Source organism: Macaca nemestrina, chromosome 2 (assembly GCF_043159975.1).
Source record: "Macaca nemestrina isolate mMacNem1 chromosome 2, mMacNem.hap1, whole genome shotgun sequence".
NCBI lineage: Eukaryota > Metazoa > Chordata > Mammalia > Primates > Cercopithecidae > Macaca > Macaca nemestrina.
This window is the reverse complement of record NC_092126.1, coordinates 182,889,495-182,916,366: the sequence shown is the minus strand read 5'-3', so window position 1 is coordinate 182,916,366 and position 26,872 is coordinate 182,889,495. Positions and strand designations below refer to the sequence as shown.

General features: G+C 38.0%; 1 protein-coding gene and 1 long non-coding RNA gene across 26 annotated transcripts in view; one reads left to right on the top strand and one right to left on the bottom strand.

The window, feature by feature from the left end:
• The window catches only part of ABI3B (ABI family member 3 binding protein), a 244,785-nt gene that overhangs the window by 24,323 nt on the left and 193,590 nt on the right, over window positions 1-26,872 (bottom strand). For 15 of the 25 annotated variants that reach the window (XM_011734009.2, XM_011734017.2, XM_011734011.2 and 12 more), the window contains 10 exons: window positions 22,927-22,986; window positions 22,333-22,380; window positions 21,457-21,537; window positions 18,926-19,003; window positions 15,658-15,720; window positions 13,921-13,995; window positions 6,034-6,111; window positions 4,188-4,280; window positions 1,137-1,265; window positions 543-611 (listed from right to left, as the gene is read on the bottom strand). In XM_011734009.2, the coding sequence (XP_011732311.2) occupies window positions 543-611; window positions 1,137-1,265; window positions 4,188-4,280; window positions 6,034-6,111; window positions 13,921-13,995; window positions 15,658-15,720; window positions 18,926-19,003; window positions 21,457-21,537; window positions 22,333-22,380; window positions 22,927-22,986 (774 nt within the window). The remainder of the gene's footprint in view (window positions 1-542; window positions 612-1,136; window positions 1,266-4,187; window positions 4,281-6,033; window positions 6,112-13,920; window positions 13,996-15,657; window positions 15,721-18,925; window positions 19,004-21,456; window positions 21,538-22,332; window positions 22,381-22,926; window positions 22,987-26,872) is intronic. The other 10 variants (XM_011734013.2, XM_024791443.2, XM_071092515.1 and 7 more) reach the window with 4 other exon arrangements.
• LOC139362080 (uncharacterized) lies at window positions 13,990-16,800 on the top strand. Its single transcript, XR_011620394.1, has 3 exons — window positions 13,990-14,435; window positions 15,245-15,332; window positions 16,266-16,800. It is a non-coding gene; the product is annotated as an uncharacterized lncRNA (long non-coding RNA).

Here is a 26,872-nt window from a genome sequence, read left to right as displayed (position 1 = left end):
TCAGAAAAAAATTATAAATGCAAATACTGGGCTCTATATCGTATCTCTCCTACTGTGGTAGACTGTTGTTCAAAACTATTCTTTATGTCCATAGGAGAAGTATTCTTCCCCAATCCTTGATTTGAACTTGGCTGTGTGACATTTTTTGGCCAATGGATATTGGTAGGTATGACACAAAAAGGAGCTTTAAATGTGGTTTTGCATTTGGACACTCCCCATCTTGATTTTGCCTTGTTATGAAGGTGGCTTCCCCTGGGTCACTGTTGGTTGTTCATCCTGGGAATCAGAGTAAACACATGTGGGGTGAACCTGAGTCCAACCCACAAGAGGCCCAGTTGTACCTGCTGCTAGAAGCAGAACCACTAAGCTAAACACATCCTAGATCAGCTGACACTCAGTTGACTTGCAGACACATGAAAAATAAATCCTTATTATTATAGTAAGCTACTAAGATTTGGGGTTTGTTACACAGCAATAACTGGCTGATACACCTACCAAAAATAGCCTTTTCAAATGTGAGATTCACAGCCAACCATACATACCTTTGAATCTTGGCTTCCCAAGAGGATCAGTTTCTCTTGTTGGGCTTGAGCTAAAGTCAGTTATATTTTCTGAGAATGGAAAATAATGAACAATTTTGGCAAAAGATAAAAAAGCTTCACAATACAATGTAAACGTTGTAGACTAAAGATACTCAATATTTCTCCTTGTAAACTGCTTGCAATTTTGACTTTTTAAAGTTACACATATTCATCTACAATATAAGGCCTTTAGTTGTGTCCTGCTGCAAGGTATTCTATAGTGTGAGTAATGAATTACAAGTTATAACCAAGTGGTTAACATGCACTAATAAGGTATGTGTAGTTAGTAATAATGTGATTTAGTGGTAGCATTAGGTAGTCTAGATCTTTTTATGAACCAAAGTTAGGCAGTTTCTTCTAGGTCTGCTAAGGGAAGGACAATACTCTATAAGGAAGTGTTGAAAATAAGTATAATTTTAAAATTAAAAACAACCATATTAATAAAATGGAGTAAAATAGAAGACCTCAAACTGAGACTCCCCCATCTGCACCACCATTTAAAATCTTTTGCACCTCATAGCTAAGTATCCAGTGAGAACGGATTGCCATACGAACCCAGTTCTTCTCCAGAGGCAGGAACTGTTGGTTGCTTTATATCTGTCGCTATTCTCTCCAAGGGAGTTCCAGTAGGTCTGAGTGTTGACCTCAGGGGTGGTATGGTTATTGGGCTTGATGAAATGATTCCTGTAATGTAGAGCCAAAGTAGTCAGGCTTTACAGGAACACTGCCAAATTTCTATAAACATTTATTCAGTAAATGTTTTTAAGCACTTACTATGTGGCTTGGCACTATAGACCAGCCTTGGAGAGAAAACAAGACCTGATTCTTAGTGGAGATAGATGTGTGAGCCAAGTATATCAAAGCATAATTATAGACGTTATGAAAAAGTACTAGATAACATCACAGAGGGGCGTGTAAGAAGAGGGAGTGGTTATGTCTGTGAGGAAAATGGAGGGTTGTCGGGTTGCATCGGGCAGAGAAATGCCTTCACAGAGGATGTGCCAATAGAGAGAACTAATTAGTAGGTAGAGACAAGAGCTGTATTATAGACAGAGATTATAACAAGAACCACGTCAGGGAAGCATGCAATAGCCTGGTGTGTTTAACTTGAAGGGGTACAATAAGAGCTGAGAGTGGAGGGACAAGGAAGGGCAGATCATGAAAGAAGCTGAATACCATGGATTTGGATGTTATTTTTAGGGACTGAGTCAGTTGTGTAGGCAAGAGAAAGGAAAGTGAACTACAGCAAAGGCAGTGGAACTGGATGGAAGGGGTGGACATGAGAGCTGTCAGGGAGACTCAGTGGCAGGCCTGGAAGATGGCTAGAGAAGAAGGAAAAAGATTCCTAGGGTTAATGTCCATGATTCTGGCCTGGTGGCCAGTGTAGTGCTACCCTGATTGCTATATTCAACAGTGACTCCTCCACTCTTAAAACACTTATAAGTCCCTAAAACTGGATCCATCCCAAGGTCCAGGCAAGTCTGGGTGTTTAGAGTCGAAAGGAGACTAGATTGAATTTTACGTTCCACCTGGAAGAAGGAGTCACTCTTGGGCAATAGAGAGTCAAAGGATACAAGCCTGTCCCAAGGACTATGGCCTGGCATGGAATCAGGGCTGAGTAGTCAGATGGGCCTCTGGCCTGGCCTCCAGGGATGCATGTTCCTGACGCTAGTGGGTATGAGCCACAATAAGAGGTCAAGCAAAACCCAAGAGAAGTTGCACTGCAGTCCACAGGGCTTTTCAGAGTTGGCAGAGTCAACCGGAAATGCTGTCATAGCAAAGCATTTTCATCCTGGTGAGAAGAGTGGGACTCAGAAGCCTGGGTAGATCTGGAGATTGAGGGCAAGTGGTGCACGTCACATGGCAGCCCCAGACCGTGCTCACAGACACATGTGAGAGCCTCAGAGGACTCCAGGAAATGGGGCTGGAATTCAAGATACACTTTCTGTGATGCTAATCAGGCCACATCTGTCCCAGTGCCCTCAATTATTGTTTGGCTCCTCAGTGCGGCTGTTTGCCTGGAGTTAAAGGTGAATGGCAGAGGGTGAGGGTGGAGAGTGGGGACTAGGGTTCATCTCAGAAGTGGAATGTGTTTACAGTTTTTCTTCAGGCTGGGTGGGCTGTACCAAAGCTACATTTACTGACAGGAGAGAACCAGGGTTTGTATGGCAGGCACCAAGGCCATCAAACTGCTCCTTAAGGCACACAGCCTCACAGCATTGCTCTGGAGCGGGCCCCCAAGTGGCACACTCAGGCATCACCCTGTGGCTCATCCAGTCCGATCAGCAAGCCGCTGGAGCTCAAGTCACAGCTGCCCCAGGTTACAATAAATGGTGAAGCCCAGTCTCCTAGCAAGGCCATGCCACTGGGCCTTGACTCAGATAGGCACCAGAGGCATGGACAGGAGGCTGCTTCCTCCTTCAGCTGGGGGAAAATGACCTAGAGTTCACTGTGCGCCTGGGACATCCTACAAGCTCCAACACAATAGCCTCCTTTCATCCTGTGAGAACAGTGACACTCACTCCCTTTCACGGCGATCCACATCAGTTCCATCTTTCACAGCTGTTTTAACATTTTTATCCCGATTCCACCTACAAAATATTTAGGAAGTAGTGTTCTGGAGAGAGGGAGCAAAGATGGGGAACATGCTGCAATTTGCTGGCAGGTCCTAGGTGAAGAGCCCTGAGTATGAGGTAAAGCTTCCATCTGAACTGGGTCAATTTTACTCAATTTCATTCCTTTTTTCACTTCGTTATTACTTATCAAATATCCTCTATGTGCTAAGCATGGGATTTGGTTCTGGGAATTCGGAGAGAAAAAAACAAGGACTTTGTCATCACAGAGCTCACAGTCTAGCACGGGAAGAGAAGTATGCAAACAAACAGGTCTGAAACAATTTTCTGTTTGCTCTAACAGAGGTGTATGTCAAGGACAAGAACAGAGAAGCAGTGCCAAGACGACCTGGAGGAGTTAGGGAACGTTTTTAAAGAAAAGGATGAGGTCTGAGTATCCCAAGCCTGGAAAGGATCATTCTAGAGGGAGGAGCAATGTGTGTGCCCAGGCATGGAGGAAGAGGCAGCTTGCCTCCAAAACATATTCCTGTCTTGTTGCACAGGCTAGGCCTTTCAGCCACCCTGAATATTTTAGTCCCAAATCTTCCCCTGAGCACCACAATACCAGGCCTGGCATGAAGGCTGTTGGATAGGAGAGCTTTCAGTGGGACATACAGGATTTTGTTTCAGGAGACAGGATAAGTCAATGACAAGTCATCACATCTGTTGTTCCCAGGGCCTTGGCAATGTACAGCATCTTGTCCAAAATAATCCATTTGTTGAAGGGCCTGAGTCAGCTTCAATCTAGGCTCCAAGCACTCAGACATCTAGGAAGCAAATTTGCCTATATGCAGAGGGATGGTTTCCTTCTTTCAGTCCAAGAGTCAGGTTATAAGTCCTGAAAGCCATCATTTACAGTGTCTGGTCTTCAGGGCCAACACAAACGTGTCACACACATCAGTAGTGTGCCTGTTGCTAGCTCACCAAGAAGAGTTTACGTTGGCTACTAAAACTGAAATCATGGCGGGAGAAGGAAGTTACATGACTAACGTACCTGCACTTCCTGGCTTTCCAGTGACATTATTTGGTGGTAAAGGTTTTCTTCGTGGGGGTGTAGGTCTGGGTGGCAAGGGTGGGCGGCGAGTCCCTGGGATTGTGGATAAGAGATTGTATTTTAGATAAAGTCATTATAAAGATTCACTATTGAAAAAAACAGTGTTTTTAAAAATAAAAAATAATGTTTGATAATTAGTAGTTAGATGACAGAGAATAGATTCTACAGAAAAGTGCACACAAATAATATATTCTGATATTCCTATAAATTAATGTTGGTAATGTACCCAGGGACAACAAAGCACTTTAGTATATAGAAAACACGTTTTCATTATAGACGAATATACAGTCGAGCCCTTCATATCTGTGGGTTCCCCATCAGTTAATTCAAACAACTGTGGATGGAAAACTTTTAAAAAAATCACAATAAAAATAATACAACAGCAGCAAAACACAAAATACAATATAACAACTATTTATATTGCATTAGGTATTATAATAATCTAGGGATGATTTAAAGTATATGGGAAGATGTGCATGGGTTATATGCAAACACTATATCATTTTATACAAGGGATTCGAGCAGCCTCAGATTTTAGTATCTGAGGAAAATCCTGGGACCAATCCCCCATAGATACCAAGAAATGACTGTACATAGGTATACCTACTTTTGGAAAGGCTATATACACGTATAGAATTGAACATCTTTCATTTTCCATGTAGACTTAATAGGAGCACTTCTGAACTTTATTATCCTCAGCTGCCTTTTATTTTGAGCCTACAATTTCTTATGCCATTTTAGTTTTAAATTGTTCAAGCATAGATTTTCTCCTTTTGTGGGTGTTTTACTCCCTTCTCAGCTCTATTATGTAACTGTAATTAACACCCTTTAGAACTTCTCAGAGACTACATTGAGGTAACCCTGATGGCTGGAACAAGTCTGTATCTGTGGGGAGCACACTCACTGTGAACCGTTGTGGGAGTTGTGTACCGCACAAACACACTGGCCCAGGACGTGTAAGTGCGGGACAAAGCTTAGCACCTGCTCTGTTCATCCACTCATGAGCTCTCATGCAAGGCTGCCAGCCCAGAGGAAGGGCATTGCTTTTCTCATTGTCTGCCTAAAGGGTGGGGTAAACAGGCACCTTTTCATAATTTGCAGAAAGATTGGCGAGGTCAAAGGTGCTTGGAGAAGTCCACTTTAACCCACATTTTAAGTCCTGTGCCATAGTTAAACAATTTGTATCTTTTTTTGGTATATGTTGGTTTTAAAATCTCCAAGAAAAATTGTCAATCCAGGAAAATGCCTGGTATACTAGTAAGAGAAAGACTCTGTGTGTGCGTGTGTGTGTTCAGGAGTATACTGGTGGTTGACGTTAATAAAAGTCCTTATTCAATCCAAAGGCATTCTGAGTCACCAGATTCATACTTTTGGCCTATTACATAGAGCATACTCTTAAATCAGGAACATAAGTAATCACAGGCAAAAAAAATTGTAATAAATTACACAAGAGCAAAACTTAAACACGATCAAAACTGGAAACCACAGTCAGTGATTCTGCAGCACGTGCCCATTATGGCCCCTCAGAACATTATAGAAAGTAATGATTAAGTTAGTATCACATCAGAAGTTCCTATTAATATTTAATTTGTGCATGGAGCACTTTTAATTCCTCCAAAGATAATATTCCAAATGTTTTCCTAGCAATACCCATGCACTGTATGCATGGTTCTGATATTTTGGGGGCTGTGTGGATGTTGCTGTTTTTGCCACAATAAATGATACTGCAGTTACCATCCAAGTTTCAGAGCTGAGCTGTCATAAAAGTCAGCATATCATTCCTTACCTGGCTTCTTAGTGGGGTGGGGAGAGTCCACTGATACATTTCTATCAGCACCTGATGGCTTGGGTGCTTGCTTGACTCCTATGAGCAGAGATAATGAAAGGGAATAAACATATATTAAACAAAACATGTTCCATGGGAACTTTGTAGAGTTGTCAGTAACAACGTACATTCTTTGCAGAGCAGGCACATTGCTGTTTTTATGCCAAGACATTTTAACGGGCTTCTACTATCTGGCTATAGAAAAAGTTGTGATGTTTTCTCTGTAGAATTAGCATTTCATGGTAAATTGCGGTTTTGTCCAAATCTTTCATGAAACTCATCCTGCACTGCCTTACTGGGTGGTATTGTCTCACCAGGTGGGATTTCATTTATGGTAACTGGCCACCTTTTGCCAATATTCATCAGTACAGTTTGTAATTCAAAAAAAATTTTTTTCTTCCAATCCCTCTATGCCCATTAAAAAAAACCCACACCTTAGAATTCCAGTGTGTTTGGGTTTATACTTAATAAATTGACTTTAAAATTATTCCTGGAGTGGCATTAGCTATAAGGCTATTGAGGCCACAAATGATGTTTTGGGATTTGTAAATTAGCCCTGGGCAGGCCTATAACTCTACATTACTGTTTGAAAGAAACTGATTTGAAAATCACGTTGTGTGTTATTTTGTCTCCTAAGCCCCTCAATAATCTCGTGGTTATTACTAGCCATTTGTCTAAATACCCAGGCTTGGACTTTGGGTAGCAATTCCAAAGGGAACTAATTAGGTTTTTGTCATATTTTAAAAATTATTCTTTTATATTATAAAATAATCTTCCTTGGTTTCGGTGACAGTATTCATTACAAAAGAATAGAAACAGATATTTTTAGAAGTTCAACAATAAAAATCACTTCAGAAATAATGACCTGTCCTAAAAAAGAATTCATACTACTTTGAGGACCTGACTGTAATTTACATATTAAAAAATAGGAATGAAATGTTTACATTAATATACTAGTTAGTACATTAACAATGACAGCAACCCTGTTTTGAGGGCTCACTGTGTTCCAGAAACTGTTTGGGGACATTATATACTCGATTCCATTTAATGTGTGGGCAGATATATTAAATAGACAACAGAAGCTTTGCCTCCCCAAAGTAAGATGACATTTTCACATTAATTTATGACATCCAGGGGATGAACCTAATATTGCAATCCCACATCCTCTGCTGCTTGAGTAAGAGATAAAATATATACAATCATGGAGAAATTACATACGGAATCATGAATTAAAGCTTATTTGTGGTTGGAAAAAAAATGTTTCTAGGGGCAATGACTTTTGTGACTAATCCCATAGGCAGGCCACAAGCAAATGGTTCATTAGCCTTCCTCCTGTGTCTCACTGTCAGGGGTAGTGGGGAAGGGAAATGGCTCATTTGAGTGGTTACTCTGTGAACAGCACAGGGAATTGAAGAATACCTGCATGTGGGTCACTGGGTAACTTGGCTTGCCAAGGTTTGATTTACCACGATTTCTCCAGGGTAACAAAAAGTTTTATATACTCTAGAAGGCCAGTAGGCTGTTGTCTTGAGTAGACCCTTCTTTACAGCCCTTTTCCAAATCTTCCTGCCCTTGAAAACCAAAGTATTTTGATCCAATACTGTGCCAGTGCCTTACATATTCATGATTTGACTTAATCCTTACAACCCTGTGTGTGTGTGGAATACAATCTACGTCCCACAGATGAGAAAACCCAAGGCAAGGGGAGATGAAGCAATTTGCCCGAGGTCTCACAGCTAAGAAGCAGTGGGATTCAGGCCTACATATGCCAGGATCCAAAGTCTATCTCTTCAGCACTAAGAGGCAAAGCACAGAGTACTTACTGTCCTCTGATCATTTTCTCCCTGCTATTCATCACAGTAACTCTGAGTGAATATATTCCTAAAGCCCTCTACTCTGTCTCTTGGATGACTTGAGCTGCCACCACGGTGTGAGGGCTAAATGGCCATAGCTGGCAAGCACATGTTATCCAGTCATGCCACGGGTGTTTGGGACTCAGAAAACAGTCCAAGGCTGACAGTAGTCACTGACCAGGCATATCCAGATCCACCAAGTCACATGGGCTGGTAGGTTAGAAATCTAGGAGCTCTAACTTAGAGCTAGGTTCCCACACGTGCTTGTAATTTCCTACCTCTAAGCTTTTGCACATGTTAGTTGCTCCATTTAAAATGCCCATTTTCATTCTTACCACTTTTAAGATTTTGCAGAGTTACATTATACATAAGACCAAAGATACACATTGCCTAGCCCTCTTTTTTTAATCCAGGGAGGAACTGGAAGAAACGAGCCATTTTCTGTGTAGGTGGAGACAGAGGCATCATATTCTTATGATCCTTAGATATAGGTTCCCAAATCAAACAGAGAATCAGCTGCAAAACCGGACTTTCTCCAGCCTTTAGAAGTGGACAGAAGCCAGTGGTGCCTGAAAGCATTGGGAAGGGCCATGCAAAAGGCAGCTGTGTGGCTCACTGGAAAGATCTGGGGACAGGAGACTGAGCTCTTGTTCTGGACTTGCTCTCTTGCACCTAGCTGCGGTTTAGGCATTTCACCCGGGCCAGAACCGGAGAGACTAGAGAACATCTCTTGCCCTGAGTCAGAGGACAGCAAATGAAAGGCCAAAGGTAGCAGAGAGGCAATGGGAAGAGAAAGGAGAAAATCAGTAAGAGATACTGAAGAGAACGAATTCTCAGGAATTGGCACCCAATCAGACAGTCTGGCCCAAGCTGTGACCTGACTTCTTTTTCCCTCAGGCAGGATTAACCGACACATCTTCTAAAGGGCAGAGTCAGCTCTGTAAGCACCAAGACTTGAGCCTCAGAATGAGCCCCCAACTGCCATATGGGAGTCCTCCAAAAATCTCTGGATTTACACAGTTCACCCCTCAGCAATTTATCGTCCAGAACGAAGTAACAAATTGGGTACTTTTAACCATGGTAACAAAAACTTTGCAAACAAACAGAGTAAACTGGAAATCAGTTCTTAAATGTACCAGTGACTTCATTCCCTGTGATCAAAAAGGGGTGATATTTATGGATGATTGGTTTCTGCACTCTTGTCCCAAATCTTAGCACCTGGCTAAAAAGCCAGCGGCAGGGAGCCAGCAGGCTGGAAGATTTAGTTACAGCCCAGAAAAACACATTCCTCAGCCTGAGGGGACTGGATTCTCGTGCAGCACACTCATGGCGGGGCAGTAAATCGAGGTTCCCTTATTAGGGTGTAGAGAAAGGAGTCTAGGATTCAGGTTTTTAACAATATCTGCCAAATCACATGTGCCAAGGTGGTTTCAGAATTATGCTTTGCCTGGTATATGATGGGCTTTCAATAAATGTTGGCTGAATGAAAAAAATAGCTGCACAACTTCCCTCAGGGAGAAAGTCAGAGAGATTGTCTAGCACTGGGATGGGCAAACTTTTTCTGTGCTTGCTTTCATAGCACAACGGCAGAATTAAATATCTGTGAAAGAGACTGTTTTGCCCACAGAGTTGAAAACATGTATCCTTTACAGAAACAGTCTGCCAACCCCATGCTAGACAAGAAATATTTTCACCTTTCTGGGCCATACTGTCTCTGTCACAACTATTCAACTCTGCCATTGTACTGTAGAAGTACCTTTGTACACAACACACATTGTACACAGTACAATGTGAAAGCTAGATGTGTTTCAATAAAACTTTATTTACAGAAACAGGCAATGAGCCAGATTTGGCCTGTGGGGCTGTAGTTTGCACAATCGCTTGGCCCAGTGTGTGCATGGCTTGTTGCATCTCTGTAGGCAGGCCTCAAGGAGATTTTAATAGGTAGGACACATCAGCTAAGCTGAGACATGTCTCTGGAAACCACGGAAAAGCAGAATGCTAGAAAAATGACCCACTTTAGATCTCAACCTCTGGCAGGCTACTTTCTAACCTTGGGGTAGAGCAATATCTACCTACACATACGTGTATAAAATACACATACATCAGGTAAAACATAATGATGTTGTGAAATAAGATACACTGGACTCAAGATATTCCTGGGGCTTATGGAACCACGAGATTTTTATAGAGACCTCAACAGTCAAAGGTCTGTAGTCTTTAGGCCTCAGAATCTGTTTTTCTTTTTTTAAGCCTTCCAAGGGCACAATATTAGGTGGTCTAAAACCATAAATAACATATCCTACAGGAACTACAAGTTAAAACCACATTGAGATACCACCTTACTCCTGCAAGAATGGCCACTATCAAAAGTCAAAAAACCATAGATGATGGCGTGGATGTGGGGAAAAGGACCACTTATACATCGCTGGTGGGAATGTAAATTAGCACAACCTCTGTGGATAATAGTTTGGAGATTCCTTAAAGAACGAATAGTAGAACTATACCATTTGACCTAGCAATCCTACTACTGGGTATCTACTTAAAGGAAAATAAGTCATTATATGAAAAAGACACATGCATATGTATGTTTATTGCAGCACAATTCACAATTGCAAAGATACGGAACCAACTTAAGTGCCCATTGACTAATGAGTGGATAAAGAAAATGTTTGGTATATGTACACCATGGAATACTACTCAGTGATAAAAAAGGAACACGACAATGTCTTTTGCAGCAATTTGGATGGATCTAGAGACCAGTGGAAAACCAAAAACCGGATGTTCTCACTTAAAAGTGGGAAGTAAGCTGTAAGTACACAAAGGCATACAGAGTGATATAATGAACGTTAGAGACTCAGAAGGGGGAGGGTGAGAGGAGGCTAGGGATAAAAACCTGCAATATATTAGGTACAATGTACACTACTCAGGTGATGAGTGCACTAAAATCTTAAATTCACTGCTGTATAATTCATCCATGTATATCCATGTAACAACAAAACCCAAAAGCCACTGAAATAAATTTTTAAAAATAAAATTAAAGAGTATGTCCTATAGATCACAAACACTTCCTTTATCAACTAATTTTTTTAAATGTGAAATATCTGAGTTGAAAACTTCAGCAAGAAAAACTATAGGAAAATGTATGTGAGATGGATAATAAAGATAAACATTCTAAGATGTCAAAGTTGAACATGAAATCAGTTAACACAAAAATGATGCATTAAAATAGTCAACAGAGGCTGAAAGTGTGGATGTGACAGTAGAATTGTGTCAGAGAAGAAAATAAACTTTTGCATACAGCTGCATTTCTATAAAGAAGTCTGATCAAAACTATGCAGAATCAAAGGAAGGTGGACTCAGGTAAGTCTATAACCTGGAGAGGAGAGATTTTTAAATACTTCTTCCTCACCAGTTTCTTAAAGTAGTATTCTCTAGGCAAATATCTGAGAGTTGCTGTTTTTCTTAATCATATGCTACATAGATAATCATGTTATCTATAATTTCTGAATTTTATGCCATTTACTTCTTTTCTTGCCTACTGCATTGGCTAAACATTCACTACTGTATTCAATAGAAGTGGCAAAAATAGAAATCCCTGCTGTATTCTCCATCTTAGGAGAAAAGTGTTTAGTCTTTCACCATTAAGTACAGTGTTAGTTGCAGCTTTTTCTAGTCCATTGCCTTAACCACTTGGCCACAACTGCTGCTGGTGTGAATTTTGGCAGTTGTAGCTTTTTCACAGATGTCCTTTATCAGATTGAGGAAACTTCCTTTTATTCTTAATTTCCTGAGAGCTTTCATTAGGGATGAACTGAAAATTTTGTCTAGGTTGTTTTGTGCATCTACTTGGATAATCATGATTTTTCTTCTTTATTCTGTTAATATGGCAAATTACACTAATTTGTTTGAGTGTTGAGCCAACCTTGCATTCCCAGGATGAATTCCATTTGGTTGGTATGAATTATTGTGGCTGACATGGAGATGTACTGCCCAGATCTCCATTCAGTGCTCTCTGGCTGAAGCTTACTCTGAGGGAGATGATAGCTGGATGCTGTCTGCTGACCTCACTCCCTGCAGGTAGGCAGCAAGTCCTTCCTTGACAGGGGATCCCAATTGACAAATAAAAGAATACAGATGAGGCACAAAAAATTTTGGTTGGGCATGGAGGTGAAGTAAAGAAAGAAGAAACAGTGAGCTCAGCTTTGTCTACCTGTGCCCACCAGCCCAATTTCTCCCAACAACTGACAAATTAAATTGAAAAAGACCTGCTGTATTATTCTTCCAAAGCTAAGTTGGATAAATTATTATAAAGTTGACTTTATGTATACAAGAAGGTAACAGATATTCATTTGTAATAAAAGTGGGCTTTGGAAAAATATTTATATTGTTGATAAGCTAAAATATAATGGTTTGTTTCCCTGAGAGATAATTGCATGTTTCTAGTAAGAATCAATATTATAGTGAAGGTTAGTAGCTTTCTTTTTTTTTTGAGATGGAGGCTTGCTCTGTTGCCCAGGCTGGAGAGCAGTGGCACGATCTCAGCTCACTGCAAGCTCTGCCTCCTGAGTTCATGCCATTCTCCCGCCTCAGCCTCCCGAGCAGCTGGGATTACAGGCGCCCACCACACGCCCGGCTAATTTTTTGTATTTTTAGTAGAGATGGGGTTTCACCATGTTTGCCAGGATGGTCTCGATCTCCTGACCTCGTGATCCGCCAGACTTGGCCTCCCAAAGTGCTGGGATTACAGGCGTGAGCCACCGCGCCCGGCCAAGGTTGGTAGCTTTCAAGTGTGATCACAGCTACTTTACTTGTTCTTTCATTTGCTTGGTTGTCATTTAAGTGCTTTCTTTTATTTTTACTTACGCCACTTCCAAGGAATTATTTGAATATTAAACAATTTGTACCCGCCTTCCTCCCAAAATGATCTGAGAGAAGGTGGCTCTGTTTATAGCCAGATTGTTGATGTCAATCTGAAAAATTGAGCACGATCTAATCCCACAGTTGGGAAAAATTAAAAGAGTAGATGAGCACAAATAGATACTGGGATGCTTTCTTGCTTTTCATGAGTCACGAACTTATAGTGTTGGCCTCATCATTTGGTTTAAAGAGAAGTGAATTCCTAGAAATTCAGAGACTATAATAATCAAGTACAAAAGTACATTCTTAAACAAAGCTAAAGAATTTTTAGACTAAATATCTCTAGGTATTATTCACATCTCTTTTTCATTAGAGAACTGTCATGGGTTAATCAGATATATATGCATTAAATAAATTCTAATTTTTTTATCTAAGCAAACACAAGAGTTATACTACTAAAAATATTTAAAGGGAATAATACAATTCTATGTTAAGGCATCTAAATAACTACCATTTATCCATGAAGTTGGGTGTTTGAATATTTATCAGATCAGTATCCTAGTTTTTCTAGCATAGTACTTACTCCCATAGATCTGACTAGATTAGAGCTATGTTATTTAAGCTGAATGATTTGAAAACATTAATGACTATAACCAGGGTAACCAAATGCGAATTGCTCTGATTAAATATTTCTTGTTTAAATTTCATATTCCAGATTGCTAACAGATGCAGTTATTCAAAACCTTTTTAATGGTACTTGTTAAATTATAAACTTAAAAATCAACTAATTACGGTTCAAAGACCAGTCTGTGTATAAAAAGTATTTTGAAATTAGGGGAAATAGCTGTTTTTAGTGTTTTCACTCAAGTTATACTTAATCAGGATCTTTTTAAGAAGCAAGATTATATATAGTAACTAGTAGACTAGGTTTAGAAAAGTGAAAAAGTCTTCACTATTTTTAGAAACATCTGAAGTTTTGATTTTGGAATGAGTAATAATTTTCAGTTACAGAGTTACTAAGAACTTTAAAAACTGGTAAAAAGGAAATTAAAATGTGAATTCAACAAAATCATGAAAATTAAATAATGCTTATAGTTTTGACAGGATAAAAAGGAAATACATTTGTGATTATTACCTGTTCCCACTCCATTCCCACTGGGCATCCCACTGGGTTTGGGCCTAGTAGGTCTTGTAGTTGTCCTATGCAGAACTAAAATAAAGTGGGATATAAATAGTTCATTTTCTTATTGAAAGTTTGCAGCCAAGAAAAACAAAATTTCTCAGAGAATTGAAAGTCATTTAACCAGGCAATAAAAAGGATGACTTACCAAAAATATTATTCAGAATATAGAAACCACATTCTTGTATAAAAATAATAGACTTGAATTTGAAAATAGAGACCTGAGTTTGTATTCTGAGGTGATCACTGGGTTTCAGTACTTGACTTGAAAAAGTAACTGGCAAGGGAATTTGTAGTCCGAAGTGGGAAATATCTTGTTTCATTTATAGGTATCAGATGCATTCCAAAATGGAACTGAAGAAAGATCAGGACTACATATGTCTAATGAAAAAACAAAATCTGAAGTGTATTTGTCAAGGTCTCCATTCAGAAGTTGGAGTCTTTCCACATCCTTTCGTGGGAATCCCTAGGTACAGAGGTTTTATTATTTGAGTCCTTTCACAAAGTCCATTGTCAAGCACAGAACTTGAGGAAACCATTTTGCTTTCTTTCCTGCTCTGGAGAAAGTCATAGCCTTACCAAAGTCTCAAGAGGTGACCTATTTTACAATCCATCTAGAAGACTCTAAGGAAGAGCACTAAGTGTATTGTGCTTATGTGGGAAGCTCTGAAGCCATACTGCTCATCTTTGATCCACTTTCTAGTTCCTCTCTGTGCCTCAGCTTCCTCAACTGTACCTCACAGGGCACATGGCCAGTGCTCGGTCATTATTAGCCATGATTGTTACTGTTTATTTTTTAGAAATGTTTAATATCACCAGTCTCACATTAAGCTCTCAACACCTATCATGACACACAAAGTCACAGGAGATATACATGGTTATAAAAGATTTCTGTGCCCAATTATCTTTAGAAGTAGGAAAATTGTAAACAAGTATATGGACTCTACATAAACCAAAGAATATAAAATTATTGTTCTAAAGATGTATTCACCTAGAATATTCATTCTAAGCAGGTTTCATCATTTGGAACTTTAAGACTTCTTAGAATCACAAAGAAAAAGAAAATAAAACACCAGTGTTTGGTCCAACTTGTGCCTCAGCATAAGAGTGATTTACACGAACTAGATCAGCCCCTCCAAGTTAACTTTTTTTCTGAACAAGCTCCTGTGAGGGCAATCCTAGGACCTTTGGAGAATTTAGTAAATTTAACATATTCCCAATATATAATTATAACTTTATTTTTGCTGTTTAGAACTTGTGATATTTTTATTCTCTGAAGGAATCAAGTAAAAATGTTCTCCTAGAACAAGAGCTTTTCTATGCTGAAAAAAGACCATCTTTTCTTAAGAGAAAAAGAATATCTGAAAGTAAGTATTAAATAATATCATGTCATAGCTAACTCTGTGCTACCTCTATAACTGTCAGGAAAATCGTCCAACACTATTTTAAAAATACTTTTAAATCAATAAAATTTCATAGTGATCTCTGCATCTGATTACCCTTAAAATCCTTAGTCAAGTCTTGTCACATTTATGGATTCATCAGTATCTTTTCACTTATCCACACAGATCAGAGTCCCTGTATATCTTTTATTGCAATGTAAGGATCCCCTTTGGTGTATTTGGCTGTTTCAATCCATTTCCTATCTTTCCCTGCCTGCTGATTATTTAAGTCATCAGAGAAACAACTTACCAGGTCTGATGTGTGGCTTGTCAGATGTTCTGGGCCTCACAGTAGTATAAAACCTGTGTGGCGCTGAAACAGAGGAACACTTTATATTTAATAAGCAACAGACCAAAGCCTCCTGAGTGGAGATTTAGCATCCTAGGGACCAACAACTCATACATGTTGCCTGGACGTATAAAGAAGGTTCAGAAAATTCCCATTATGCATTATAGACTTCATGCTAAAGGAAAATAAAAGAAAGAAAATATACAAGACTGAAAATTAAAGATGCACATAGAATGAGGTAGTTCATTTGTAAGGTGTGTTAAGGATTAGTCATCATTTTGTCCCTATTTTTCAAGAGCATTTGTTTTACCAGATGTTTGCTTAGCATGATAAACCCATAAGCCATCCATCTGTCTGTTCATCTGTCCATCCATCTAATCTCTCAGTGAAGAGTCATTGTGAAATATTACTTTGCTAAAGAAGTCAAACAATCTTAAAGGTAAAAAGAGAAATGACTGTTTAGGTAGGTAAAGAAGAAAGAGTAGGAGTATGTGGTCTCTATCAAATGGTCTTTGCTCATGAACCTGAAGTGAGTAAGTATTCACTCAGTGTCATCCAAAATGCTGTAGAAATGACAGAAAATGACATCTGGTGCCCTGCCTATCAAAAGAGGACAAGCAAGGAGCAAGAACTCAGATAATCCCTGGGCCAATTATCCAGGACCTGCACAGAAAGGCATCCTAACGAAGACTTGCTGAATGAATGAGTAAGTGGGTGACCACCGTATGCAGGCCAACTTGTGAGAACCTGCTGAAACATTAATGCATCCTAAGGTTTCAAGGTAAGCATTCATCCTGGAATTCATCTATTCCATGCTGCTCTCCTCTGTCCCCACTTCCCCATCACATACTGCTTCCTGCCACCAGCTTTCTTGGTAACGTTTTTGGAAAAATTTTTTCCTGAAAACTATGTAAGTAGATTACATCGTTTTAAAGATTTTATTCACATATCGAGTGGATATTTATATAGCCATAAATCAGCAATGCCTTGCCTACTAAGTTAAAAAAGTGTGCCTGTGAAATAGGTTATAATGTAGCTCATTTATAAACGTCCAATGTAAAGACTGTGATGAGCAGAATTTTGCCATACTTCAAGCCAACAACAGCGGACACATACTGAAATTCTCTATAGGTTTAGTTTGGGCCTTCCCAAGTGTCATAACCATAAAAATTAATTTTCACAGACCCTAAAGTGCCTGATGATTATCTGCAATTTTTTTCTCCCAATTTTGAGATGGTGGGATTCCCTCTTAACCTATTTCGTCTTTCCATGTAAATCCCTTTGAATGTTAGGTTGCTTCTGCTTACAAGTAAGAATCATAGTTCTTGTCTCATTCTAGAATACATATAAATTTTAAAGCTTTGGACAGGAAAGAGATTGAGAGTAGACCACAGAAATAATCAGCACTACATGATTTCAAAGCCATGGCATCTGAATTTTTGTTTTAGTTTTCTCCATAGTCTTCATTTAAATCTAGAAAGAATTTTTTTTAATAAAAGAGCTGAAATATAATTTCAATTTAGGTTGTAAGTTACTCATATAGCTCATCACTAAACAATATATGGCCTTGAGAAAACTGCCGCAGAGTTTCAATTTTAAACATAGAAAAAGAGCTAAGGATATAAGAAAAAAGTCAACATATATAAATATGTTAAGACAATTTATATAATGATATGAGATCATTGATATACTCCTAATAACCGGTGAAATTTATATTTAACACAGTATTTTGAAGGAATTTGATTAAAATTCCATATATACTAGTAATGGTGACACAATATTGATATTCTCTTTAAAGTAGGAAAAGGCAAAACAAGGAAAGAACAGGCCTGTGATCTTTTATCCTCATTCTGAAATCCTTATATCTCTAAAAAGCTGAAATCTTTCTCATTTGGCAACACAACCTGCGTGGAATGAGAGTCTTTATTTATCCTGCTTGTTGTAAATATTTATGTATTTTGTGGTTAAAACAGATTGATTATGAGAATCCAGCTATCTTCCGTTAAGCCAGAAATTAAAGAGATTTGCAAAAACATGAAATAATAAACATACAGAAATCAGGGTAGAATAGGGATGTATCACAACAGAACATCTGTTCATTGTTGAGGCTGGTGATAGAGATGTGAGAGGGCTGTCATATTATACTTCAGTCTTCTGTGTATAATTATAAATAAACAGCAAATAAAAATTAAATGAAGTAATTGAATAAAAGTTTAAAACATAAAAGTTAAACCATACAAACAAGTAAAAAAGATTTAGAAAATTTAAAGGAACTGCTCTTTACCATAGTCTTAGTCATGTTTACTTGGAGTAAATGTTGCCCCAGTGACACATGTACTTTAAAATTAGATTTCTTTCATTATCGTTTCCTCTTATTATTAAACTTCTCTCACCAACTTTCCCCCTCAAATTAGAACTCATAATGGGCAACATAAACTTATTTGTCTTCTAACTCCCTAAATATTTGCTCTTTTTGGTCTTATTTTTGGCTTTCTACCATCCGATAGAGGCAGAGATGGGCAAAAGTGGTCATTAAAAAACACCACCACCACCACCACAGTATTAGAAGTCCACAAGTGTTATAACCTAAGTAGGATAATAGGGTAGAAAAGTATAAACAGGAAAATACTTCTGAGTGCATGAAGATGAGATAGAGCTTTGTGTAGGTGAGTTCACTTCCCCGAAAGCAGAAAATCACAGAGAAGAAATAAAAAGTAGGAAATCACTTCTCTGGATGTTTAAATATTGTCATAATTTTGAAAAGTGATTTTTCTTGTTAATAGCTTTTTTTCTTATTAATGTGTTTCATCAAATGGGGGAAGATTGGAGAAAGTGAGAAAAAGAGAGAAGACAAGGAGGAAGACCAGGAGGAAGTTAGAGAGGGAGCAGGAAGAGGAAGAGAACAGTTATTATATATCAGACATGGAAAACGAAGCAAATGAAAGTCAAATGTGGGGAAAAAATGGAATCTTCCACTCTTAGTTAGAAGCATCAAGTGGTCAACAATACATTAAAAAAAGTAAGTGCCAGTGAAAGAACTTGTCTTGCCTACGTTCAACTGATATTCATATAAGTATTCAGATTTGGCTGATTTCTTTCACCTATAAAATGACAAAAAAAAATCAAGTAATCCACTGTGATGAGAAATAACATTCTGAAAAGAAAATGTCTTTCCTGATTAAAAGCAAATAAGGAAAAGTTATTCTCCAGAGGTGGGGGAGAGGATTACCCTGAGTTGTCTTTGCCAGTTCAGTTGTTCGTGGAATCTTAGTTGTGAAACGTTCTTGGGTGGATTGGTCTGTTTCTTCTGGAGAAAACACAATAAGATTGGCTTGTTTTAAATAATTACCCTTATGAATATGACCAAAAAACACATACTCTTTTCTGCCCCATACAATAATAAAAGGATAAGTTGCATTTAGAAATACACTCAGTAATCGCAATAATGCAGTTAGTGGTACATTTTAATAACTCTCATTTGTGACATCTGCTGTCTTACACTATTATTTTAATGATTGTTACAAGGATTTCCAAAAGCTTTTAGCTCAGGATCATTGTTTCATTAATCTAGTTGTGGCTATTCTTGGATATGGCTCATGTATGAAAGTCTCCTAGTTGCCTCGATGTATTTATCTCCTTCATGTTTCTTCCCTGCCCATAAATCCCACATGTTACTTTGATGAGGTGGAAAGGAAATATATCATATGAAAAGATGTATATTTATATCACATAAAACAAATATTCTATTTTTCTCATGTGAAAATCAGAGTGTGTGTTTGACATACAAACACAATCCTTTTGAAAAAATAAAAAAAAATACATACAGCAACACTTCCATTCCCATGTTACCTTGAAATCACACATCATACAGACACAGCAAATTATACTGTTCACTTTGCCTGTACTAGATCCAAGGAAACACTTGGTATAAATGATACACTGCTATCTTTTTGTTTTCTGTCCTGCTTTTGTATTCTCTTGATTCTGCTCAAGAAATATACTTGTGATAATTGACAGGTAATGGTTCTGACATGAATAAACCAAGACACATTAGAAAAACAGGGAGTAGAAGTTAAATAATTAGCATATTCAGTAGTGGTTTTTGAAAACTACTTTTAACTTTGCCATCATGGGCGGCATTGATTTTGTAGAAATAAGCTAGACTAGATGAATATTTGATTAGAATATATTTGCTCACTCAATTTTAATTTTTTCTTCCAAAAGGATTTTATTTTAAAATGTGATCAGTAACTTTATTTCAGTAGACACCCACAAAGGATGGATTATTAGAAAAGGAATGAAGGCAGGTAAATAAGGCCACTAATTTAAGTAAAGCCATGTGGGATGCAGTGTAGACAGGAGAGAGGCACCAACAAACACAAGCCAGGAACTCTAGCTTTTTGGTTCATTTTCAACGAAGGCAAACTAGAGTTTCCACACAGTGAACACATTTGTGTTAAACTCCTTGAAAGCATGTTCAGCTCATCCCAATGGAGCTTTCCAACCTACCCATCCTTGTTTCTCCAGGCAACTACCTGCTCATCAGTTTAGTCTAACTGTCACTCCTTGCTCTGTGCCTCTTTCCCATCTGTCTGTAACTTTAAAGAACCATTTGCATCTTTGACTGGTCAACTCTCATTCCAACTTAAAGACCCAGTGTAAAGGACCCCAATCTGAGAGGCCTTTCCTTATTTCTCCAGGTTGTTTGTTCAACATGTTGCTCTTTTCTCTATCACACTCACTGTAATTAGTGTAACACTGAGGTTAATCCTAGGCACTCTGGTGGCTGAGTGTGTAGATTCTAATCCTGGCTCTGACACCAGCTGTTTCACCTTGGCCAAATTTTTATTTTTTATTTATTTTTTATTTATTTATTTTTATTTTTATTTATTTTTATTTTTTTTGAGACGGAGTCTGGCTCTGTAGCCCAGGCTGGAGTGCGGTGGCCAGATCTCAGCTCACTGCAAGCTCCGCCTCCTGGGTTTACGCCATTCTCCTGCCTCAGCCTCCCGAGTAGCTGGGACCACAGGCGCCCGCCACTTCGCCCGGCTAGTTTTTTGTATTTTTTAGTAGAGACGGAGTTTCACCGTGTTAGCCAGGATGGTCTCGATCTCCTGACCTCGTGATCAGCCCGTCTCGGCCTCCCAACACCTTGGCCAAATTTTTAAACTCTCTATGCCTCAATTTTCTAATCTGTAAAATGGAGCAAGTAATAGAACTTACCTCACATGGTTTAAATTTTAGAAAGGCACGTAATGTATTGAGTGGCACAGAGGCTGCAGTATTGGAACTAAGTCCTGTCTTCATATTAGAGCGTGAGCTCTCTAGGGTAAGGACACCTCTTTAAAAGTTTCTTCTTAGAACTGCATCACTTAACTGTGCACCAAGTAAAGGCTTAATAAATACTAGATAACTAATTTTTCTTCCCAAATGCAGTTTAAAATACAGAAAAAGCAACAAAAAAGAACAGCATTGATTTAGAAACATTTTTCTTTTTAGAATACTTAAAATTTTTAAGTATTCTAAATCACAATCACCAGAGCCAATTTAACACATCTTAGATGTATTAAAACATTTTATATTGAAAATCAGCATACATATTAGGCCAAATACAGTGTCAATGTAAAAGCGTTGAGTGAAATGAATTTTTAAATAACCTATTATTTAGAAACAAGCTATGAACATAATGTATTATGGCTACTCGAAGGGAAATTTCTAAAAGGCAAGCCCTCCTTGAACAAATATTAAAACGAAATTTACCCAGAATGGTCTGTAGTTCCTCTTGACTAGGACTTGGGGAAATCATGGGTATAAAAGGGATGCCTCGTGTCTCTAGAGGAGCTGCAAAAAGAAAAGGACCAAGGTTATAAATTTTTAGATTCAAAGCCAGCACCAGACCAGATTGGTATTACATGAAATTCCTCCATTTGAAATAGAAAAAGGAAAGAAGAGAGTTAAATGTGCACAAAACTTTCGGAAAAATGACTGTGGAATATTAGAATAATGGTTCTCAACTGTTTTTCCACCAGAACACATACTACATGACATTCTATTCTTGAACCAATCCATCAGAATGGCTGGTTGAGATGCGGTGTGGGTTAGACACAGTCCTGGACTATTGGCTGTAGCTTCGTCCTTGTCTCCTCCATTCAAGAGAGCATACAGGATTACAAAATGTGTGATAATATCATTGTTGGTATCATCTCCTTGAGTCTGCTTGAGCTCAGTTTAACAAATCACTGGCAATTTTTAGTATTTTGACCAATATTGATAATTACTTGCAGTATCTTTCAAACTTACCACATGCTAGTATGTTACATTACAGCTGAGAACCACTAAACCAATGGAAATTGTTAAATGGGCACCATTAGTAAACACAGTGGACTCGTATTGAAACATGGAGATAAATGAAGTAAATGAAGATGGATTCAGTAATGTCTTGAGGTGGTCTTCAAAGCAAACCCATTACGACAGTGAAATCATGGCTTTTCTATTTTGGAAAGAGTAGTAATAATGAGAATGAAGTGATGAAATGAATTGAGAAGAAATGATGTTTCAACAGGATCATTTGAGAAAGGCCTGCAATCTTGATGGTAGCAAAGAAAACAGAGTTGGTTGATATGGGAAAACCATTACCTATTGTTGTCTTTGGTGGCTCAAATCTAAAGGTAACAGGTTGCAGAACTATGCCAAAAGCAAGTCAAAGGAACATATTTATGAGAATTACTACCTGGCAAAGTCAAAATAGTTTCTATATTTTTCAGATGCATTGATTTAATAATTTAAATGTTCTCTAAGAATTATAATAAATAAGAGAAAATTCTGCACATTAGATGCTAATCAGAGAACTTAGTTTAACTAAAACTTTGAAGTTCTCACTTCGGGGAAAATTTTGAGTAGGCATCCACTTTTTTTTACTTAAAAGTATACCCATAGTTGTAATGTAGCTACATTTACGTTTTGAAAGGATGTGAGAGTTGGCTTAGTTAACAATGGTATTGATAATTTTAGCATGATCTACTCAATGAGCCTATGTACTATTCCCTCATTTAACCAAGGAAAAATAATTCAACCCAGATGATTCAATCTACCCAAAAGGAATATGCATTTTATACCCATATTTTTCTCTGAATTTCTTCCATATCACAACCATTAAAAATATATTTACTTCAAGAATTTTGTTTTTGAAAAATACACTTCTTAGCCAGAAGGATGAAATAATTAATTTACCAGGTTCGCTCTGAGAGACCTCAGGGTCTGGTTTATGAGGAAGGAGCACATCTTTTGGAGCTGAAAGAAAAAGATTACAAACACTGTGTATTCTAAATGTCCCAACTGGAGTGAGCTTAACCCACAGATAGAAAAATCCCAGAAAGCATGAATGAAGCAAAAGTATTTTTACAATGGTTAATGACCAAAGTTGAGAAGATGCCTGTTTTCTTCAAAATGGAAAAATGTTACTATGCAGGGAAGGTTCTGGTGGCAGTGAAACAGAAATGAAGTCAGTCACAGTTCATTTTGAAGTCTTCCTTGAGGAAGAGGAGGAGATAGCTAACATAATTCAACAATGAGGTAGAGCTCCCTCAAATGGCTTTCAAAATAGAAAGTCAGGTTTTGCACAAAGTGGTTAGCTGCTGTTTGATATTCATGCGTAAAGTCCACTAACAGCAACAAAAAATATATATCTTAAAGTACAAAAATGGCTACAAATCGAGGGAAACAATAAGAAATGGAAAAGTCTTGAATATGTAAGAAGATAACACAGTCTTATTCTAAATGGCGCTTACAGTTACTGGGGGCAGAAAATGAAGCAAAAGGAATCAACTAGTCATTAGAAGACACCACATGTAAAGTTAATGATAGTACTTATTACTTAGTAAATGATAGCTGTTGCCATTTTTGTCTTCTTTAGTGATGTGGCTTCTAGTATATTAGGTGTCAAGCATGCTCGACACAAGCATATGAAAACAAAAGACAAAAATGTCAGCTGAACAATAGGCCCTACTGGTATATGCAGTCCCTGAAATCCAGTATATTTTTTAATGTTTTAGCAAAATTAAACAGTAGATTGGAAACTTGGTACCCTATTTCTCAGTGGGGAAAATATTAGGGGGATTTGCCTATTTGTTTGTACCGGATTTCTATAACAAAATCTCATTCCACAAATAGGGTAAAGTACTTCAACTCTGTTTCCCCACAAAGAGGCCCTACCCAGACCTAATCTCTCAATGAAAGGTTTTCCTACCACGCTAAGCCTTTCATACACACCAGTACTTTTTTGTCAGGCAGTGTAATTTCCTTGCATCTTATATAATGCTGGAAAAAAATTATGATTCAGGCTAGAACTCTGCCTTAGAAGAAAGATGAAGAAACCTTCTTTTTAAAATTTTATTATTATGAGGTAGCCAAGCACCACTTTACCATTAGTGGAGAAATAAGTTATATAAAATGAACAATCTCTTTTTATTGTTTTTGGGAATCATGTTTAACTTGCATGCCACATCTGTTCTTAGACTACGCTGCTAGGTATTAGTGAAATTACAGTTGTGAAAACTGGTGCACTGAACAGAAACTTGACTCAGAACTTCTATGAGCTAAAAGGTAACATCCAAGGGAATTTGAAAATATGGATTGCTTTCTTAAAGAGAAAAGGCAACTTTAAAAAGATTAGTGGTTGATAAGGTAGAGAAAGCCCACCACAATACTGAACATTTTGCCTTTGCGTGTAGATTTTTGGAGGATTTAAATAGTAAAATATAAGAAATTTACAGCTATAAATGAAACAAAATGTTTATCTTGAGGCTGAAGAAGGCACTTTGATTTAGCTCTGTAAAGGTCATGAACATTCAAAGCAGCCTTCAGTTTATAAATACCCGAGTTAGTTACAGTACTCCACCAAACAAAAAGGAGCTGGGATTAAGGAAAGGAGAAGCTGAGAAGAGATGTGGTACTAATAAATCCACCATACTGTAAATACATTATTCATTGCTGCTCTAGTTTACTGAGGAATTTAGGCTGGGGTAATGTGGATTCCAGCTGCTAAAATTGGCACTTTTCTTTTTAACCATGAAGTGATGATTTAATAAACTGCCATAGCAGACTTCCTAAGCAGGTGAAATCAGTGGAAAGGAAAGAAATAGAAATATTTACAGGAAAGTAATATGAATCATTCTCCTACTTGGTGAACTACAGCTCCAAGAAATTCAAGTTGTTTTTTCTGTTTTTCCTATGTGGCATTCCTCTGTATATTAAACTGAACAAAAGCACGATCCCTAAAACCTACATCTTTCATGCTGGGAGAAACTCATCAATGAAAATAATGATGACAATTTTCTGAGAAAGCAGTTTTGATTTCTTTATAAGAATATTTACTATTATTATAATTTTAGATTTAATTATATTAACCAACTCCATTTATACTACTAACCAAACTGTCTTTGTTCAATAAAGCGTGCCACTCCAAAGAAAAGTCCAACTAACAAGACAAGTAGGAATGCATAATGTCTATCATAGACAAATGTAATGCATGAATATTTTGATAGAGTTAGAAAATAATTAATGTGTTTCCTCTTGACAAAGTTAGAATACGAAGTCTGCAATAAGGTTTACCCTGGCAATAGGCTACCAAGAGACTGATTCTCTTAGAAAAGTAACACGTATAGACTCCGTACCCTATTCTATTCCTTTAATCTATACTCTCTATTCCTTTATTCTAACCTTGTACCATTAGGTCCAGTCTGAGAGGAAGCCCCGTAGGAGGCCACCTGCTGGCTTTCCCTGTGCTCTTGGACCACCCTCCCTTCCATCTCATTTGAGGCCTTTTACTTTCCATTATTTCTGTTATATTTCTATTTGTCCATGTTTTCATTTCTCCATGAGTTACTTGCATCTACCTACGAAACAGCTCGAATGCTCTAATATCCTAAAAAAGAATCATTCCCTTGACATGGCTTCTCCTTCAAACAATCCCTCTCTCTTGCTCTCATTCCTTTAATAAAAAAACTATCTATCTGCCTCTGCTTCCTCACCTTTTAGGTGTATCTTCTTCATCCACTGTGGTCCAGCCTCCACTCATTTCCTGCAACAATGCCTTAATCATATTCTTAAGTCCAGAAACTCTGGAAGTTGAGTTTTCTCTTAATTTATTCAATGGCAAAACATAACTTATACTGATCTAAGGGCTGTTTATAGGTTTTAGTTCTTCTGCTTGGTAAGACGATTCATACTGCTCACAGAATACACATTAATGTTTCTAATCAATGGTATATGTACTCATGTAAGTTTCTAAAATCTGGAAACTGCTAATTCTGGAGCATACAGCCTAAAGGTTTCAGAAAGTGGGATTCTGCACATGCGCGGTCGAGCTGGCAGCCTCTTCTGATCCCTCTCCTTCTCATTGCCACTGCAATGCCATTGCCAAACTTCCCTTCTTAGGCCTTTTCCTGCCTCATCTCCCAGCGCATTTCCTGGTTTTCTCTTATCTTTTTTGACAACTGGAGGCTCTTTTTCCCCTGCCTGCTCCTTAAATATAACTATGCTGCCTAAATATTTGATTTCTGGCTTATTTTCTCTATCTACATTTTCTCCTCTATTATGTTTTCCAAGATTTAAGAACTATCTAGATGTAAACAAGTGGCTCCTAAATCTGTGCCCCAAATCCTGACTTCTGTTAAGAAGTCCAGACAACATTTTCAACCATCAGTTAGGGTCTTCCCACTCAAAGTCCTACTGGCCCTGCAAGCCTAGCATGTACACACCCATCTTTATTACTCTCTCTGTTCCCTGTCTCAGTTAATGGCATTATTATCTACCACTTGCCCAGTCTAGGAACAGCATTGCCACCCTTCTCTCCATAACAGCATTCAGTCATTCTCTAGGTCTTCGTAGTTCCATACACAAAGGCATTTCAGCATTATTCCCTTAGTTTCCTTTCTACCACAATTAGTTCAATTTCTCAGACTTATCTTTCTGGATTGTTGCAAACCTACTAAGTGATTCCTGGCCTTTTTTTTTTTTTTTTTTTTTTTTGCCAGTTAATATTCCATTTGAAAAAATCACAGCCATCTTTCTAAAATACAGATGTAATTATATCACTCCCAAGATTACAAAAAGAAACACGCACAATTTTAGTATCTCCTAATTGTCTAAAGAAAAATTTTTTGAAGTGCTTAGCATA